This window comes from Rhinatrema bivittatum, chromosome 11 (genome assembly GCF_901001135.1).
Source record: "Rhinatrema bivittatum chromosome 11, aRhiBiv1.1, whole genome shotgun sequence".
Taxonomy (NCBI): domain Eukaryota; kingdom Metazoa; phylum Chordata; class Amphibia; order Gymnophiona; family Rhinatrematidae; genus Rhinatrema; species Rhinatrema bivittatum.
This window is the reverse complement of record NC_042625.1, coordinates 102,549,823-102,567,828: the sequence shown is the minus strand read 5'-3', so window position 1 is coordinate 102,567,828 and position 18,006 is coordinate 102,549,823. Positions and strand designations below refer to the sequence as shown.

Genomic DNA, 18,006 nt, shown 5'->3' with positions numbered 1-18,006 from the left:
CATCCTGTTTCCAACAGTGGCCAAACCAGGCCATAAGAACCTGGCAAGTCCCTGAAGTTGAGGGGTCCTGGGGGGGGGGGGGGGGGGGGGGGGGTGTCAACTGGAGTCAAAACAGGCGGAGGCTGAATAAAGTCAGCATCAGGGCTGCCCTGTGGATGCGCTGACAGATGCATTCAAAATGGCCGCCATTCCCAACCCCCCCCCCCCTCCCCCAAAGGAGGACGGGCTGAAAAATGACTGCTCTGGCTGCTGTCAGCCCTTGAACCGTCCCCGCCAGGGAGGCATTTGGAACAAATCCCAGGCTCCCTGCAGGCAGCACATCACATCCCTCGTGACATTGGGGTGGGGAAACAGCTGAGGTGCTGACAAAAAAAAAAAAAACTGCCCCCGAAAGCACTCCTGGCAGCCGCCAAATGAAACCGAGGCAAAACGTTCTCTGGACGACCACAACGGCCCGGCTCACCTTCTGTATTTTTATTTTTAAGTTATGGCTGAGGAATGGCGCCTCAGGTCAGTCAGCCTTAGGGTAGGGGGAGCAGCTGGACCACCAGCTTACAGCCCTAGGACCAGGAATGAAGGAAAAACCCTTAATAGAAAAAGCAAACCTACCTTAGAAATACAAGCTTATTCTCAAGGCAAGGCAGGCAAGCTTAAGAGCCTCCTATCAATTCCCCCAACTAGAAAAACTTAATCCATTCAAAGAAAAACAAAAGCACTGAGAGGAAAGAAATTCTGTAAACTTTCCTCAAAGATTTGAAAATCTTTTCAAGCTAAGTGCATGTTTCAGTAGCAATGCATGCAGTGCCCTCTTGTGCTATAGCTCCGGATGGAGAATACCAGGATTTCTTGCGACCTATTAGTTAAGCCCAGAGCTTCGAGGCAATTTATGACGGTTGTAAGATACCTATAACATAAGCTTCAGTATGGTAGCAGCTTTGGACTATTAAAAGCATTTTCACTAATGCCAGTACTGACTTCCACTTTGATACCCTCCCCAATGCATAGATTTGAACATCTAACCTAGGAAAGGTTCCACCCCCAAGCCACAGTTACTTGCAATATGGTGTAAGTGGAGCAGAAGAGTTTAATTGTAATGTGTCTAAGGTACCTTAGTGGTAAACCTGAATATTTAGAGTACTGAAGCTTGACTGGCATCTAGAAAAAACTCCAGCAGATTAGAGTAGTGGTTAAGGAACTCCACTCCCCCACATTTAGATGTGTAGGAGATTCATGTCCTGTATTGCTCTTCCTTCAATGATTGTAGCATTAGTAAAGGCATCAAGCAGCAATCACATACAACTGCAACATATTGAGAAATGTATGTCAAAGCTATGCATGGAAGATAGAAAGTTACTTCTGCTATCCCCCTTAGACAAGACAAGGCACTCATGAAGGTATGAATCCACCTGTATTTTATTTCAAGCCAGGAATGTTTCAGAAATAGGAAAAGAGTACATGCATTTCCTCATATTCATGAACATTTAGCAGTCTTAGATCAGGAGCTAGAGGATTCTAGGCACATGCGAGAATGTTTATTTTTTGCTAGCCTTGATGGCAGATTTAGTAACTTTAGCAGTACCACCAGCCTTCTTATCCACAGCCTTGATAACTCCTACAGCAACTGTCTGCCTCATATCACGAACAGCAAAGCGTCCTGCAAGAAGAACTACAATTAATGCAGAAGCCAAGGTACATCTCCTCTGCATGCTTGCTAGGTGGCTTCCAGAGACCAAGGATACTGTCAGAACAAGTTAACTTCAATAGCATCCTAGAACATTTTATAGTTAAGGCATTTGCTCACATTATCCGTAGTTTATTAGCGTTAGCTGTTGTGAATCTGAGCCAGCCACAAAAATTTACTATAAAGCTTTAGTCTTATGGACCCCAGACTGTCCTGTTCATCTCAGATCTGCATTTAAGTTAAGAGAGCATGTTTTATACCTGCCATAGCAGCTTTCACATTTCAACATAGCATTACAGTCAACTGTTTGGTACTTCAGTGTTGAGACATGTTTGAGTAGGAGGCTAATAAAGAAACCCTATGTTCAGCTTATGTTTTGGAAGGAAAAAAAAAGTCAAGCCACTTGCAAAATCTGATCACTGCAATAGTGGCCATTTTTTCTGATCCTTATTTCAACTGAAAAAGTTCAAAGTATGCAACTTGTGCTTTAGTCTCACCAGGACACAGGAAAGGGGGGCTTGGTGGATTATATTTGAAGCACTAAAAAAAAGTATGAAGTGTGGAATATAAAACGAATATATTCAGGTACACCTGCCCTAAGTCACTGGATACAGCTTGTAGTCCATACAAACAGATGAGCAAAGTTATCTATGACATTACCCTGCTCCTGGGTCTCCGTGGCCCCTCTGCAGACTTCCGTGTAGCAGCAGGGGTGCTCTGCTCCAGACCCTGCCATCCAGGCAGCCTGCAGAAGAACCACTATTCTGTTTTCAAACAGACCAAGAAGGTTGAATTAGCATGCGTTTCAAACATGTGGTGCCGAAACAGATCGACACTGCTGCCCACAAGTTACGACTTCTGCTAATTCAACCTATCTTACCCAAGGATTAATTTCTGGCAGAGAGACCCAGAACAGGTCACCATTTTGCCCAGGACATGATAGAGGGGCACAGAACTGTTTTGGTTCACCCACAAAACTATTAGTGGCATGGATTGTTGAGTCCTCAGCCTCTGAAGATAAAGCATATTTGGAGTTGGGAGTAACCACATGGCCTTTTTGCACAATCAGGAGCCATGAGGGAGAACAGCCAAGGTGGAAGAGTTGGAAAATGCCCATCTACTTCCTAGTCCTGTTGTGCTTGCTCTCCAGACTCCCACTGGTGACCACACTAGGAGTGGCAGGGGCAAGAGCAATACAAAACTGAAGGATCTGAGGGGCAGAAGTGTGCAATGTGATCAGGGGAGGGAGGAGTGAGTGAAGCATGCAGTGCTCTTCCCTTCCTCCCTTGAGTAGCAAAGAGCAGGCTGTGCTTTTCAATTCCAAGCTCATTCCCCACTTGTCTAAGGCTGAAGAGGTGGTAGTGCAGGTTACTCTGCCCCTGTCCAAGAGCAGGCCAGAAGGAGTTTGTTTCAGCTTCAAGAGGCCTATGATTCACTGCCTAAAGAATAACTTTTCTGGGGGGAGGGGGAATTTGTGACCATGAGGGATTGGACCAAGAACCAGGGTCACCAGAGTTTCCCAAACTCAGCCCAGGGACCCTCATAGGCTGTCAGATTCAGGACAAACCACGGTTTAACTGGTGCATCTTTTATGAGACTCAGTAAATATTTTGAGATGAGTACTCTTTGAAACTTATTGAATTTTGGATTGGGACTATTTGTGTTTATGCTTGCCAAATGAAGTGTTCCCCTGAGTCACAATTTGAACTTGTCAGCATGTTGGGAGATTTATATTTTAACATTTAAATTATAAAAAATTAACAAAGCAGTGACCCTGTACCAAACGAGAGTTTGATTGCTATACAGACTGAGTAAGCATCCTACAACATTTGATAGCTTCACACATGTTCAATATGGCATAAAAGATACACCAGTTAAACCAGCAATTGTTTGTGGTAACACAGGTTTTCTGGAACACACTAATTTGGGTGGAGTTTGAGATTCAGGACAGCACAATATGCATGAGAAGTTTGCATATGGAGAATCTCCATGATATGCATGAGATACGTTTGCATGTTTGTTGTGGATATCTTGAAAACCCAACTAGCTTTGGGAAGCCTTGGAGTAAAGCCCCATCAGGCCTTAGTGCAGGCTGATAATCACGGCTAAGTTCACACATCTGTTCCAGGTCTATTTCCTGTCTACAAAGAACATCCTACCCACAATTGGGCCGAGTCAGTAAAATGTGTGGGAGAGCTGGTGCTCCGAGGTGAGTGCCTGCTCTCCCAACGCACGATTCACTATGCAAGTGAGGGCCCGTACTAAGGAGGCGCTAGGGACACTAGTGCATCCCTAGCACCTCCTTATTTTTACCAGCATCTTATCAAACCTGCTGACAGCCACAGGTTCACAAAGGATGCCAACAAAATTGAGTGTCCGTTCTCCAACCTGCAGGCAGATTTAATTTTTTTGGGCCTCCGACTTAATATCGCTATGATATTAAGTCGGAGGGTGCACAGAACAGCAGTTTTTTCTGCACTTTCCTGTGCCGGCCGAAGTTAACACATGCCTTTGGGCAGGAGTTAATTTGAGAGTAAAGAGTGGCTTGGTTGTACATTTTGCTTTCTGTATCATGCAGGAATGACTAATAGGCTCATCAACATGCATTTGCATGTTGAGGGTGCTTGGACACATTTTCCATGCACTATTACCCCTTACTGTATAAGGGATAATAGCACATCCGACACATCCAAATGTGGGCTCACTGTGCTTGGCCTGAGCATGATACTCAAATTGTGAGCCAATGCACATGTTAAGACAGGAGCTATCTAGGCTAGGTAAGGAGACTGCGCTGCTGCCACACTAGATAACAAGATGCTTACCAAGAGGTGGGTAGCGCGAGAAGCTCTCTACACACATGGGCTTTCCAGGAATCATCACAATAATAGCAGCATCTCCAGATTTTACAGCTTTGGGATTGTCCTCCAGCTTCTTTCCTGAGCGGCGGTCAATCTTCTCCTTCAGTTCAGCAAACTTGCAGGAAATATGGGCAGTGTGACAGTCTAGTACAGGAGCATATCCAGCACTGATCTGACCTGGGTGGTTCAGAATTATGACCTATACAGAATATAGCAAGAGGAGCAAAGTTTAATTCAGTTATACGATAAGGTAGCATCCAGTACAAGTGGATAAATCAGCAGTGAAGGCCCTCCCAGAGCAGGGGGGTTAACACTTCACCTTGCAACTGGCGTTATTACAAGAAAAGATTTAACTATTAACTGTAGAGGCAGGAGGCACCTGTAATGAGCACAGGATGTGATTAGGAGTTATGCAGAGTGAGGGTGGAGATGTAGGAAAGGACAATCTAAATCAAATACATGAACAGCACATCAAGCCTCAAGGGGCAAGCTAGTCTTCAGCATGAAGATCTATGAAAGCAATGCATTGTTACCGACCAAGCAGGTAAAGGCAAAAATAGGTAGTAGACAAATACAGGAGGTTTTATGTACAGATTGCAGACATGTGAAGAAACCAGATTTAGGGAAATTGAATGCCAAGAATAGATAAGCTGAGGATAGCAGTGTTGTGATACAGGAAGCAAAGAAGACTGTTTGAGGAAGTGTGACATCAACTTGGCAACAAAAAGTTGCCAAGGATCAACCACCTGGATAGAAGGATGGAAAGTCAGATTCCTGAAGGATTGTGGACATCTGGCTGTCAGGGAAAAGCCTGGTGCATAAGTACAGAGGTAGGGCCTGACTGCCAAGACTTCTGCATACATGAGAAACTCATCATGTTGCTCAATGGAGTTTTACTGGTGTGAGCACCCCCCAAGCGTTCGTCCTGGAGCCCAATAAGAGTGAAGCCAATTGCTTGCTGTGCTCAGTGTAGTCATACTTAAGAGATTAAACAAAATCCAGATCTGCCAGAAGAAAGTTAGCCCTGCCCTGGTCCTAAGCCTCTCCCAGGAGAGAGCAGTCACTCCTACCCTTCCATGTCCCTGTTAGAGGCGCATTGGCTGAATGTTTACAGCTTGGGATGGGAGAGTCAGGTTGAATGTTTTAGCTCAGTAAACATTAAGTGAGATGAAGCATGAATACCTTTAATTCAAACTTCTTCTTGTAGGCCTTATATAGCACAAGCTCTGCTTAGATGGTACATGACAAAGCTATTTCACTTGCAGAGCTTGATCTTACCAAGGTTAGCTAGAACGTTTGACTCATTTATTTAGGATTTTTATATACCGGCATTCCTGTAGCAGCTACAAGTCACACAAAACTTTGCATAGGAGCATTACATGGAACATTGTGAGAAACAAGTAAACATAGTTACCCGTGGCTAAAAGCTTGATCACTGCAAAAACTTAATACACAACCAGACAGGAATTGAACAATATGTCTAGGATTAACAAGATTAAATTAAGATAAATACTTAATGAACTACTTGCCAGATTTTAACAAGAAAGTATAGGTTATTGGGGTGGAATTAGTTGGAGGTTAAGGAATAAGATAATACAAAGCGATGGTCATGTTTATGAAGTGTACAGAGGTCATCATTCTGGGAATGCTAGTTTGAAGAGCCAAGTTTTGAGGGTTTTTTTGGAAAGATAGAGGACATGGATCTTGTCGGAGGTCTGGAGGGAGTGCATTCCATTGTGAGGGGCCTGCTGAGGAAAGGGCCTGTTTTCTGAAGGAACGTATAGATATAGGCTCCTCTAATTGGTCTGCTGGAGTAGCGAGGCCTTGGCTGGATGGTAAGCTCAATAGGAGAGAGAGAGAGAGAGAGATTGTGTAAAGTTGTGTGAATAATGGTAAGGACTTTATAGAGAATTCTGTATTTGATAGGGAGCCAGTGGAGGTTGTACAGGATAGGGGAGATGTGGTCTCTTTTTGTGTTTGTCAAGATCCTGGCTGCTGAATTCTGCAACATCTGTAGAGGGTGTCCTTTCTGATGGGTGGTGCAAGGCACACAGGAGGACCATTTACCTGTTATCCCCTCCCCCCACACACCTGTGCTGTGAAGCTGCCAGCCTCCATGGGTGGGTCATTTTTGCTGTCTCCTGCCACATTGCCACGTCTGATGTCCTTCACAGACACATTCTTCACATTGAAGCCAATGTTGTCTCCTGGCAGTGCTTCCTGAAGGGCTTCATGGTGCATTTCTACCGATTTCACTTCAGTTGTGAGGTTACAGGGAGCAAAAGTCACCACCATTCCTGGCTTCATGATACCAGTTTCAACACGGCCCACTGGAACAGTACCAATACCTAAAGAGACAAAGAGGATCAGAATGGAGCAAAGTGATCTAATTCATAAACTAGAATTAAAATTTAACCCACCTCCAATTTTATAGACATCTTGCAGGGGCAGACGGAGAGGTTTATCTGTAGGACGTGTTGGGGGGATGATAGAATCCAGAGCTTCCAGTAGAGTAACTCCAGTGACGTTACCCTCCTTCCTATCAATCTTCCAGCCTTTAAACCAGGGCATCTAGAACAAATTTGTTGCAGGAAAGGAAACTTAAGTGGATATGTACTGCAGTTCCTAATTGGAGAGATGAAAACTGCTCAAGATGGCAGCCAAACTTCGGAGGATGTGTGCGTCTGAAGAAAAAACTCATTAGCAGTATTCAGTACCATAGTATAGCAGGAGGTGGTTTACTATCTGGTAAAACCTAGAAATTATGAGGGAAGCAAAATTAGTGATTTCCTGTTCCCCTATGGTCAGTGCTTAGTTTACAAAGCAAACTGGATAGAATTAACAGCAAGTTAGTGACAGGACTGGGTCCAGAATTTGATAAGATGCAGTATTTTCCCCTCTAACCCTATTAAGATGTTTGTAATCAGAAGGTTTGTTCCTCTGCAGAGGACAATGGACAAGGATAACATGTATACATCGTATTTTCAAACCTGCCAGAACCATGTAGGCAATTAGAAATTAAATGTTACAAGTTGGCAGAGATTGTCAGTCTACGCTTTGAATTTCTACTCCCTTGACTATGTAGATTAGAACAAGCTACCATCCACAGGGAGAGGCATAGGAAGAGTTGAAAGTGATAAGGGAGATTGGATAGCTTTGTTCATGGAGCTTGACCGTTGTTGAAAGTTTCCACAAATAGCTGCCATATGATAAGATTAATGTTTGTTAATTTGATTTTAACAAACTTCTTGTCCGCTCCTTTCAAAGCTAGTTGAAGTTTTTTCCAGGAAGACTTCAGTGGTGTCCTAGCTCCTGAGCACCTGGTCAGTCACTCTTCTCATGTAGAGTACAGAAAGGTGGCTGCAGGTATTTCCTTCTCCCTTAGAGCTATGCATGGATGCCCTCCCTCCCTCGAACCCAAAGTACAACTCACATTAGCACTGGGCTCCAGCATGTTATCTCCATGCCAGCCAGAGACAGGAACAAAAGCCACTGCTGCGGGATTGTAACCGATCTTCTTGATATATGCGCTCACTTCTTTGGTGATCTCTTGGTAGCGTTTCGGGCTGTATGGTGGCTCAGTGGAGTCCATCTTATTCACACCAACGATGAGCTGTTTCACACCCAGAGTGTATGCTAGCAGTGCATGCTCACGGGTCTGTCCACTTTTAGAGATGCCAGCTTCAAACTCACCCACACCACCAGCAACAATGAGCACAGCACAGTCAGCCTAAGGAGAAGAGAACAGGATAAGAAGCAGACTAAGCAAGGGCAGAGGTCAGTGGGGACACCCCAGGTACTGCCTCTCATACCTGGGAGGTGCCAGTGATCATGTTCTTGATGAAGTCCCTATGTCCAGGGGCATCGATGATGGTGATGTAATATTTGCTGGTCTCAAACTTCCAGAGTGAGATATCAATGGTGATGCCACGTTCCCGTTCTGCCTTCAGTTTATCCAGTACCCAGGCATATTTAAAAGAGCCTTTACCCATCTATAAGAGAGAGTTACCAGCTTCACAAGTGTGAAATAGTGAACTTCTGGACTTCCTCAGATACTGCCCCGTACTCCCTGCAGTAATCAAAGCTCTTCTAGGCCCCCCAGCTCAGAGAGACCCCCGACACTAACCCAGGTTTCTGCTGTAGGCTACAGAGCTTGTCCTAAACAGTAAGAGCCCCATAGCAGCCACACAAGCATAGGAAATTGTATAGCAAGACAGTAAAGACCGAGTATTTACAAGTTTTATATTCCACACACACCCCCCCCCCAAAAAAAAGGGGTCTTTGTCCAGGAAGTCAGCCAGTAAATAGTAACAAAGCAAGTACAACATTTATTGTACAACAGTGACCTAAACCACAAGCAAAATCCATGCAGGACCCCAGGGCCACCCCCCTCAGCTGCCCCTCCCCCCACAAGCAACAGCCATCCATGCAGGACCCCAGGGCCACCCCCCTCAGCTGCCCCTCTCCCCACAAGCAACATCCATCCATGCAGGACCCCAGGGCCACCCAGCCTCACCCACCTCTCTCCCCACAAGCAACATCCATCCATGCAGGACCCCAATGCCACCCCCCCTCACCCACCTCTCTCCCCACAAGCAACATCCATCCATGCAGGACCCCAATGCCACCCAGCCTCACACCTCAGCTGCCTCTTTCTCAAATTTCTCGATAGTTCTCTTGTCGATACCACCACATTTGTAGATCAGGTGCCCTGTAGTGGTGGATTTCCCGGAATCAACGTGTCCAATGACCACAATATTGATGTGAATTTTTTCTTTCCCCATTGTTAAGGGATCAGAAGACTAAGGGATTTCTGAGAGGGGAAAGAGAAGCAAGAAAAAGCTAGCGTTAGAGGCGGCGAATAAGAGCACTCCAGCCCCAATACATTGTTGTATCTCTTCTGTAGAGCCCAGAAAAGCCCCCTGGCCATCCCAGCTAGGCCCTTTCAGCCTTACCTGCGTAGCCGCCAGGAAAGCCACAGCAGAGCAGCGAGCGGCCCCGCGGGAGTCTAAAGAGCGCGGGGGCGGGGCGATGGTGGGTGCGGCTTCCGGGACTGCCCTGCGCGCAGCTGGGGCGAGGTGCACGCCTTATCATTGCAGTTACTGCAGAAGGCTGGGATTGCTCTCCGTGCAAAGGGATTTGTATGCAGAGATGTCCCTGCTGTAACTCAATATCTGGGTTGGGGCCCGGTTCCGTCCTGGGAGCGAGCAGGTCAAGCAGCCACCCCTCCCCCTCCAGCTGCTTAGCTGCTGACTTGGTCGGGCCATGGCCCCGGTGGCCTGTGCCTCTGTCCGGAAAGTCCCACACTGCATTAGGATGTAAATTAAACGCTAGGAACATCAGCAGGTTCGTCCACCAAATGGGAGTCCATTAGTTTTCCTGTTTCCTTTTTTCTGATAGTAGTATGAGGTAAATAAAAATCAGCAAACACCTTTCAGATTATACATTTTATTGGATTAATGCAGTACATTGGTGACCTCTAATTTTCAAGCATTATATTTATTTATTTATTTAAAAGTATTTTTATCCCTTCAAAGTTTGCGGCAGGATACTAAGTTGTTGGTTTTTTTCTGTGGTGGTGATCTCTCCAGAAGCTGTTAAATGTACTGTTAAGCTTTTCCCTAATTTAATCCTACCTATGTTTTTTTACGTTTGTTCTAGGACCTCCTGCAGCTTTTATTTGTATCTACTTTATATTACCCTCTTCATGTCTCTACTTAACCGGAACCCACCTCGCCCATAATAATTATTACCTGCATTAGATCTTTGCTCTTCTGCCTTTCTAGGTATAGTGTACCTCTTAATTTGTTTCTAATTGTTAATTTGTTCATTTTTATATATGTTTCACATATTAGGGCTCTTGTAGTAATAATTTTACTTTTCTGTAATGGTTCAGCACTTCTTTGCTTTCACTCTCATTTTCTAGCCATTCAAATTTGGTTCCTGCTCATACATTTTAATTACTTATATTTTGTTTCTAGATACTGAGTCCCTCCCAATGCAACCCCACTGGCAAAACACAGCTGTGTCGGGGGATTGTACTGAATTGAATTTTCATTACAATTAAATCACATTTTTGGACTTTGAAAGTTGTTATTCTCCTCAAATATCAGTAACACTGGTAAACAAAGTTTTTGTTTCATTCAGGCTTTTTGGTGTTCCAAATAGATTTTTTGATGCTGATCACAGGTATTACTTCGAAATTTGTACATCACGTAAGGTTTTTGAGAATCGGACAATTTTCAGTTACAATAATTGTTTCCACGCATAAGTGATGCCAAGATAAAAGAAGGTGTTTTTGTTGGCCCACAAATCCGAGCTGTGATGGAGGACAGCCACTTTAATGATCTTCTGCAAGGTACAGAACGTGTTGCATGGACAGCCTTCAAGAATGTCGTTTGTAACTTTCTAGGCAACTCTAAGTTGTCGAACAGGTTGAAAATCTGCTTCAGGCATACAAATTGATGAAGTGCAACATGTCCTTGAAGATACGTTTATTGATTTATTTATTTAAAAACTTTTCTATACCGTCTTTTAGTAATGCACCATCACAACGGTTTACAAATAGGCACGTAAATAAATTTGGTTTGGTTTATAAATTATCTAGTAGGTGCCAATAAATTTTTCGGTTACATGTTTCAAAAATTATAATCTATATGGAAAGTGGATTGGTATTTATATGATTAATAGGATAATCATATATGTTTTATACTGTACTTCTTTTAAATTAATACTTAATTATGAGAAAAAAAATAATAAAGTAGGCAATTATGCTGTTAGGTGACTTTCATCTGTGTCATGTTCTTTTGCGTTTCTTACTCACCGATCTCAATGTGAAAAGCTTTTTTGAAGAGCCATGTTTTTAAACCTTTTTTGAAGAGTTTTAAATCTCTCATTAATCTTATTTCGAGTGGCATTGTGTTCCATAATATTGGACCGGCTAAGGATAATGCGCTCTCTAACTTGGGTCAGTTTTGCTGTCTTGACCGAGGGTATGGTTAGTAGAGCTTTATTGGCTGATCTGAGATTTCTCTGGGGGACATGCAATCGCAGTGCAGCATTTTCATCATTGATTAGTTTGTGAATAGTGCATAGTGTTTTAAATTGCACTCTTTGTTCTATTGGCAGCCAGTGTAATTCGGCAAGTGTTTGAGTGATGTGCTCTTCATTCCCACTTGGACTTCTTCCCAGACAACCTTGGTGCTGTGAGTGACGAACATGGTGAAAGGTTTCATCAAGACACTGTCAAAATGGAGAAACGGTATCCAGGCAAGTGGAACCCCTCCATGCTGGGTGACAATTGTTGGCCTCATCCGCGAAGCGTCGGAAGTGATTACAAATGAAAATCTGCGGCAAAACACTTTTAGTTTTGTTTTCTTGCCAACATTGCCATTATAGCTTATGCTGCTACAGACACGTAACAATGCTTAATGCATATCACACTTTTCTGGCAAACAGTACGTGATTATAGTCATAATAAATGCATATTTGTGTTCAGCTTGTTAAAATCTACTTGTTTAACCCAAGGTTGTGGAGGAAACAAAATGTACCCAGAAATGTGTTTACCTTTGATTTGTGTACAATGCCCATTGCCTCTCACACCAGTAAGGGCTCCCTTCCATTGTATTCCCAGGATGGTTGAGGTACACAGATCACAAGTGGGACATGCTGTATGCCCAAGCAGCGTTTCTTGTACAATCTGCGTGGATGATAGATAGGCTCTAATCAAACACTGCTTGATATTTGGACTCCTCATATATGAAAACAATGGAGGGTTCTCAATCATCTGATGGAAACATAGATCGTGCCAATGTTTGTGAATGATCTTTCCGATTTTGTGTGCCATATTAGAATATCACAAAACACAAACAAATTGTTCACACTCTGGTTTAGATTTATATTCCAGTAACTGTTGACAATCCAAAAAGTGGGCTCGAGTAAACTCTCATTTTAAAGCCTTGTTAGGGTAACCTCGAGACTGGAAACGAGACATCAAATCCAATGATTGCTTTTGAAATTCTTCATTTTCAGAACATAATCGATGTAAATGGAAGTTTTCATCTGCACTTAAATGGTTGCGGATGAAAACTTTCAACCATAAAAGATTATTTCTGTCCATTTTTTTGCAAAACAAGTTAGTTTGTAATGACATACCTAATTTTAAAATCAAAATTTCCAAAAAGGGCAAATGAAATTGATTATATGTAATAGTAAAACATAAATTAGGATCCTGTTGCTTCAACCAATGGTAAAACTGAAACAACTGCTCTTCAGTATTACCCCAAATGAAAAAAATGTCATCTATGTATCTTGTAAACTGCCACAAGAAAACAATGGTGAAGAAAAAAACAGCTGCTATGCAATTAGGTGTGAAAGCTTGCTGGGCAGACTGGATGGGCCGTTTGGTCTTCTTCTGCCGTCACTTCTATGTTTCTATGTATGTAAAAGAAAACTTGTGTCAGCCTCAGATTTGAGATAAGTTTACTTCCATAAAAAATCCTAAAAGAATGTGATGGAGTCCATGGGTAACATGTGACAGGGCCGATGATTATATGTAAAGCAACGAAGGTGTGTATGTGCCGATAGTGCTTAATATGATGGTTCTTTATGCTGAATATCATTATATAGAAGTACAATGGTTGTTTGTTTCATCTATGTATCTTGACGATAGTTTGACATACTGAAAAACAGGCGATGTATAGATGAATGTATTCCCAAATTTAGTGACAAATTGGCAACATTAAGTGCAACTGGTGAGCCCATCACTACCCCCATGTGCCTGTAAATAAAAAATCTGTTCCAAATTTAATAAAATTGTTGAACAAAATTATCTCTGCTAATTCAATAAGGAAGCCCGTGGGAACTCGCTCTGGATGTTGTCAGGATGTTAACACATCCGATATGATCTGCAGACAGAATATTGTGGTATATTTGTGTATGACCTTCAGTTTATTGTCTCTGCATTAGTTTTACGATAACTTACTTATGCCTCTACTCCTTTCTATTATGCAAGTTATGTTCGCATCTCCCAGTTTGCTTCTCCCTGTGTTTTTTGTAACTGATTTCTTTATGTTGTTCTCCCATGTTTGATGTAAACCGGAATGATGTCCCTGACGAATGTTGGTAAAGAAGAGCCTTAAATAGAAGCGTTGTATTTATTTATTTATTTAATGTCAAGACTGATGAACAAAATCAGATAGTCTCCTCAGCATATGCACCGTCTCCTGAACATATGATGCAGCCTGATGAACAAACGGTTGGAGAAACAAATCCACACAATAGGCTAAAGGTTCAAGCAAAGATCTATTGGCTGCAACAGTCGGCCTCAAAGGTGGATTACTCAGAGTTTTATGAATTTTAGGAACCCCATAAATGACAGGCATCCGCAGAGCTAACACTTGTAAAAAAGAAGACTCTTTAATTGTTAAAAAAAACCGGATTGTTTAGCCATCTGGAGTGATGTTGACACTCTCTGTTGTATTTCTATTGTAGGGTCCATCTCTAATTTGGCTTTTAATCTCCTGAATATAATCTCCTGTGTACATAATCACTACAGCACCACCCTTGTTGGCTGGTTTAATAGTGATGTTTTTGTTGAGAGACAAAGATCTTAAAGCTTGATTTTGTTCAGAAGATAAATAGAAGAACGTATGACAAGGTGTCCTTTCTATAACTTCCAAATCATGCCAAACCAGACTCTGAAAAGTGAGAATGTGTGAATTAGTGGGTCCAGGGGGCATCCAAGACGACTGAGGTTTAACAATCGATGGATCAACAGTGTCCTTAAATCCTGAAAAAAATAACTTGATACGTAAAATGCGGAACAGCCGATGCAAAAAAATTCTACTTTTGAACGGATCATGTATTACAGTAGGGACAAACAATAAGCCCCAATTAAGGATATTCGCTTCAATTGGAGCCAACTGATAGGTGGATAAATTAATCACTGATTATTCTGTGACCACATGAAAATCTGTGCCATTGACTGTCCCCTTGCGGATGTTGATTGTAGGGTCTTACCTGTGACCGACTTGTTCTGTATGGTCGCAAGCCCCATCCTAAAAAGATTTTCCCTTTAGGAGCCTGTTCATGCACCAAATCATCATCTGAGCCACTAGATGAGTCATCCAATGAATTAAAAGCCACTTTTTTCTTTTGTATGAATTGAGATTTAGATGTATTTTTCTTTAGAAAATTGGGGTTCTGCTGATATTATTGTTGGTATTTATTTATTTATATACTGACACACCGGTTTACATTCACGTACTGTAGGTATTTCTCTATCCCCAGAGGGCTTACAATCTAAGGTTGTACCTTCTTCTGAAACATTGCAATGTCGAGCATCTAGCGCTTAACATTGTGGAACTGACAGCATACAGCACCCATTTTGTCTTTGAAAGGATTACTGTTAAGATAAGTGTTTTTGGACTTATTATATACTGAATATGAGAACTCATATTTTATTTGCATATCCAATATATCTTTAAAAAAAGGGGGAAAGGAAAATTGGTTCTTACCTGCTAATTTTCGTTCCTGTAGTAGGGTTGTGAATCGTGTGATCGATCGTCTTAACGATCGATTTTGGCTGAGGGAGGGGGGAAATCTGATCGTCATGGTTTTTTTGGTTAAAAAATCGTTTTATCGGGCGACGTCGGCCCGTATGACATAGTGAGGGCATAGGTAGCGCCGGCACCATTTTGAATATTGGCAATACGGCCGGCGTGGCAGGAGGTCGCTCCCGGACCCCCGCTGGACTTTTGGCAAGTCTTGTGGGGGTCAGGAGGCCCCCCCCCAAGCTGGCCAAAAGTCCCTGGGGGTCCAGCGGGGGTCCGGGAGCGATCTCCTGCACTCGTGACGTTAGGTGCCAGGAACCAAAATGGCGCCGGCGCTACCTTTGCCCTGTCATATGGTAAGGGCAAAGGGCCACCGGCGCCATTTCTATTAACACAGCCGTGGCCCGAGAGTGGGAGATCGCGCCGGGACCCCCCCCACTGGACCCCAGGTAATTTAAAACATTTTGGGGGGGTTCGGGAGGGTGGGGGATTTGTTTTAAAGGGTCGGGGTGGGTTTTAGGGTTGTTTTGGTGTGCTGGTTTTCCCCCCTCCCCCGATTTACGATTTTTTGACAATTGGGGGAATTGCTATTGTATCGTGGCTCTAACGATTTTTGATGATTTAAAATATATCTGATGATTGTTTTAAATCGTCAAAAAACGATTCACATCCCTATCCTGTAGTACCGAGGATCAGTCCAGACCGCTGGGTTATGCCTCCCTTCCAGCAGATGGAGTCAGAGAAAAAAGCTGAAGGCACCCCCTGATAACCCAGTGTGCCACCTGCGATCCCTCAGTATAATCAATATCAAAGCAGAATGAAGTAAATTTAAAACAACCAATGACTAGATCAAGAGAACTCCTCTGATCAATAACCTGTGAAAACTACGTACATGAACCGAGTACGGATTAGGATGCTTCTTCATAGTCTTTAAAATACTGCAGAAAGAGAAAACAATGGTGCGGACTCTCCAGAACACTATACCCCTGGGCGGGCATCTGGACTGATCCTTGGTACTACAGGAACGAAAATTAGCAGATAAGAACCAATTTTCCTTTCCCTGTATGTACCAAGATCAGTCCAGACCGCTGGGATGTACCCAAGCTGACCTAAATGGGGTGGAACCCGGAGAGTCCCGCTCGAAGCTCACTGCTGCCAAAAGAATCTGTTGCGTCCGTCTGTTGCAGACGGCTGCGACCGTTCTGCCTTACCTCTTTTCTACCCTTTTTCTCCTCCTTGGGCAAGATGGCTGCCTCCATTGCCAAAACCCTCAGTGTCTCCAACTCAGCATGGGCGTCCCAGTCCGCCATGCTCCGTCCCGTGGCCTCCTAGGGTGCGCAGGCACGCACATTGCCTACACTTAGGTTCACATCATGGCGGGAACTTCGGGGGCGTCCCCACCGCATGACGTCAATTCCTCTGGGTATTTAAGCCTCCACTATGCTACCTACGTTGAGTTAGCAAGGACTTCGGTTTAGCTACTCTGACCGCTCTAAGCTGCTCGCTTAGACGCCTCGCTACTCTCCAGGGAATCTCGCTCCTGACGAAGCTCTAGGCACCCGCTCCTCAGGGACCTCTCGCTTCCACCAACCCTTCGGGGTTTCTACTAGCTAGACAAGCGCTCCTCGGGGGTCTCTCTCTATTTATTTCAGGATCTTCTGTGCTATCAGGTAGTCGCTCCTCGAGGGCCTATCAGTCCAGTCTATCCTGCACCACGGACCTTTGGTCCCACCATCTCCATTGCCAGGAAGACACCCGCACTACGTTCCTGTGAGTACCTCTATGATCCGGTTCTCCAACTCCACCCACCAGGCTCGGCTTTTCCCGCACTGTGAGTTCCTATCTACCTTGAACATCTGGGTGAGACTTCTATATCTGAGACTGTCTGAACGTATTGGCACCTTGCCGGACTTCAGTGCCTTTCCTTCCTGCCTCATACCATCTATCTACAGCAGTACAATAAAGCTTTCCACATACAAGTGTCTGCTCTCTGAGTTTAGCCTATTGCTGTGGTTCACCATGGGGCCCCTCCCCGTGGGAGGTGTCCTCTCCACTGCGACTAAGGGTCCACACAATGCCACAAACACAACAGAATCGACATCTGGAGCCCTGTCATCCAAACGGTAATGCTTAGCAAATGTGTGCAAAGATTTCCAAGTAGCTGCTCTGCAAATCTCCTGCAGCGAAACACATTGGCTCTCTGCCCAAGATGCCGCTTGAGATCTGATCGAATGAGCTTTAAGACCATCTGACACTTGCTGGCCGTGACATATGTATGCCGAAGCAATAGTGTCCTTCAACCATCGGGCAATAGTAGCCTTGGAAGCCTTACATCCCTTCTTAGGACCTCTCTATAAGACAAAAAGAAGGTCTGATAAACGAAAAGCATTAGTCACTTCCAAGTACCACAGAAGTATCCGGTGGACATCCAGTCTCCTCAAGTCATGAGCCTGAGGAGAATTCCGATCTAAATCTGGAAAAGCCGGTAACTCAACTGATTGGTTTACGTGAAATGCCGATACCACCTTCGGCAGAAAAGAAGGCACCGTCCTAAGCGAAACCCCAGAATCTGAGATCTGCAAGAACGGTTCTCTGCAGGACAATGCTTGAATCTCCGATATTCGTCTGGCTGAACAGATAGCCATGGGGAACACTGGCTTGAGTATTAAATCTTTCAACGTAGCCTGCTTGATAGGCTCAAAGGGAGGACTGCAGAGCCCACAGAGAACCAAATTCAAACTCCACGAAGGACACACTGCATGCACCGGCGGGTATAAATGTTTGGCTCCCTTCAAAAAACGTGCCACATCAGGATGTCCTGCAAGAGATGTACAATTATCCTAACGCCGCTACCTGAACCCGGAGCAAGCTGTATGCCAGTCCGTTCTTTAAGCTTCCTGCAACAAAGCGAGAA

The 18,006-nt window shown here is 43.9% G+C and overlaps 1 protein-coding gene across 2 annotated transcripts; it reads right to left on the bottom strand.

Moving 5' to 3' along the window:
- Positions 1-1,395: 1,395 nt before the first annotated feature.
- LOC115073363 (elongation factor 1-alpha, oocyte form) lies at positions 1,396-9,636 on the bottom strand. 2 transcript variants are annotated; one of them, XM_029571721.1, is made up of 8 exons: positions 9,495-9,636; positions 9,180-9,352; positions 8,352-8,531; positions 7,973-8,269; positions 6,960-7,110; positions 6,631-6,887; positions 4,504-4,738; positions 1,396-1,654 (listed from the first exon to the last, which is right to left on the bottom strand). In XM_029571721.1, exons 2-8 carry the CDS (start codon positions 9,321-9,323, stop codon positions 1,533-1,535), a joined length of 1,386 nt encoding a protein of 461 aa, XP_029427581.1. In that variant the 5' UTR covers positions 9,324-9,352; positions 9,495-9,636; the 3' UTR covers positions 1,396-1,532. The 2 variants fall into 2 exon arrangements, with proteins under 2 accessions (XP_029427581.1, XP_029427582.1); XM_029571722.1 differs by lacking the exon at positions 1,396-1,654 and adding an exon at positions 2,325-2,445.
- Positions 9,637-18,006: the final 8,370 nt, after the last annotated feature.

Bases quoted from the DNA above. Each gene is read 5' to 3' on its own strand.
- LOC115073363 (XM_029571721.1), bottom strand. From the start codon at position 9,323: ATGGGGAAAGAAAAAATTCACATCAATATTGTGGTCATTGGACACGTT. The intron at 8,532-9,179 runs GTGTGAGGCTGG...TCTCTCTTATAG, and splicing joins TTGAGAAAGAGGCAGCTGAG to ATGGGTAAAGGCTCTTTTAA. The intron at 6,888-6,959 runs GTGGGTTAAATT...TTGTCTCTTTAG, and splicing joins AGATGTCTATAAAATTGGAG to GTATTGGTACTGTTCCAGTG.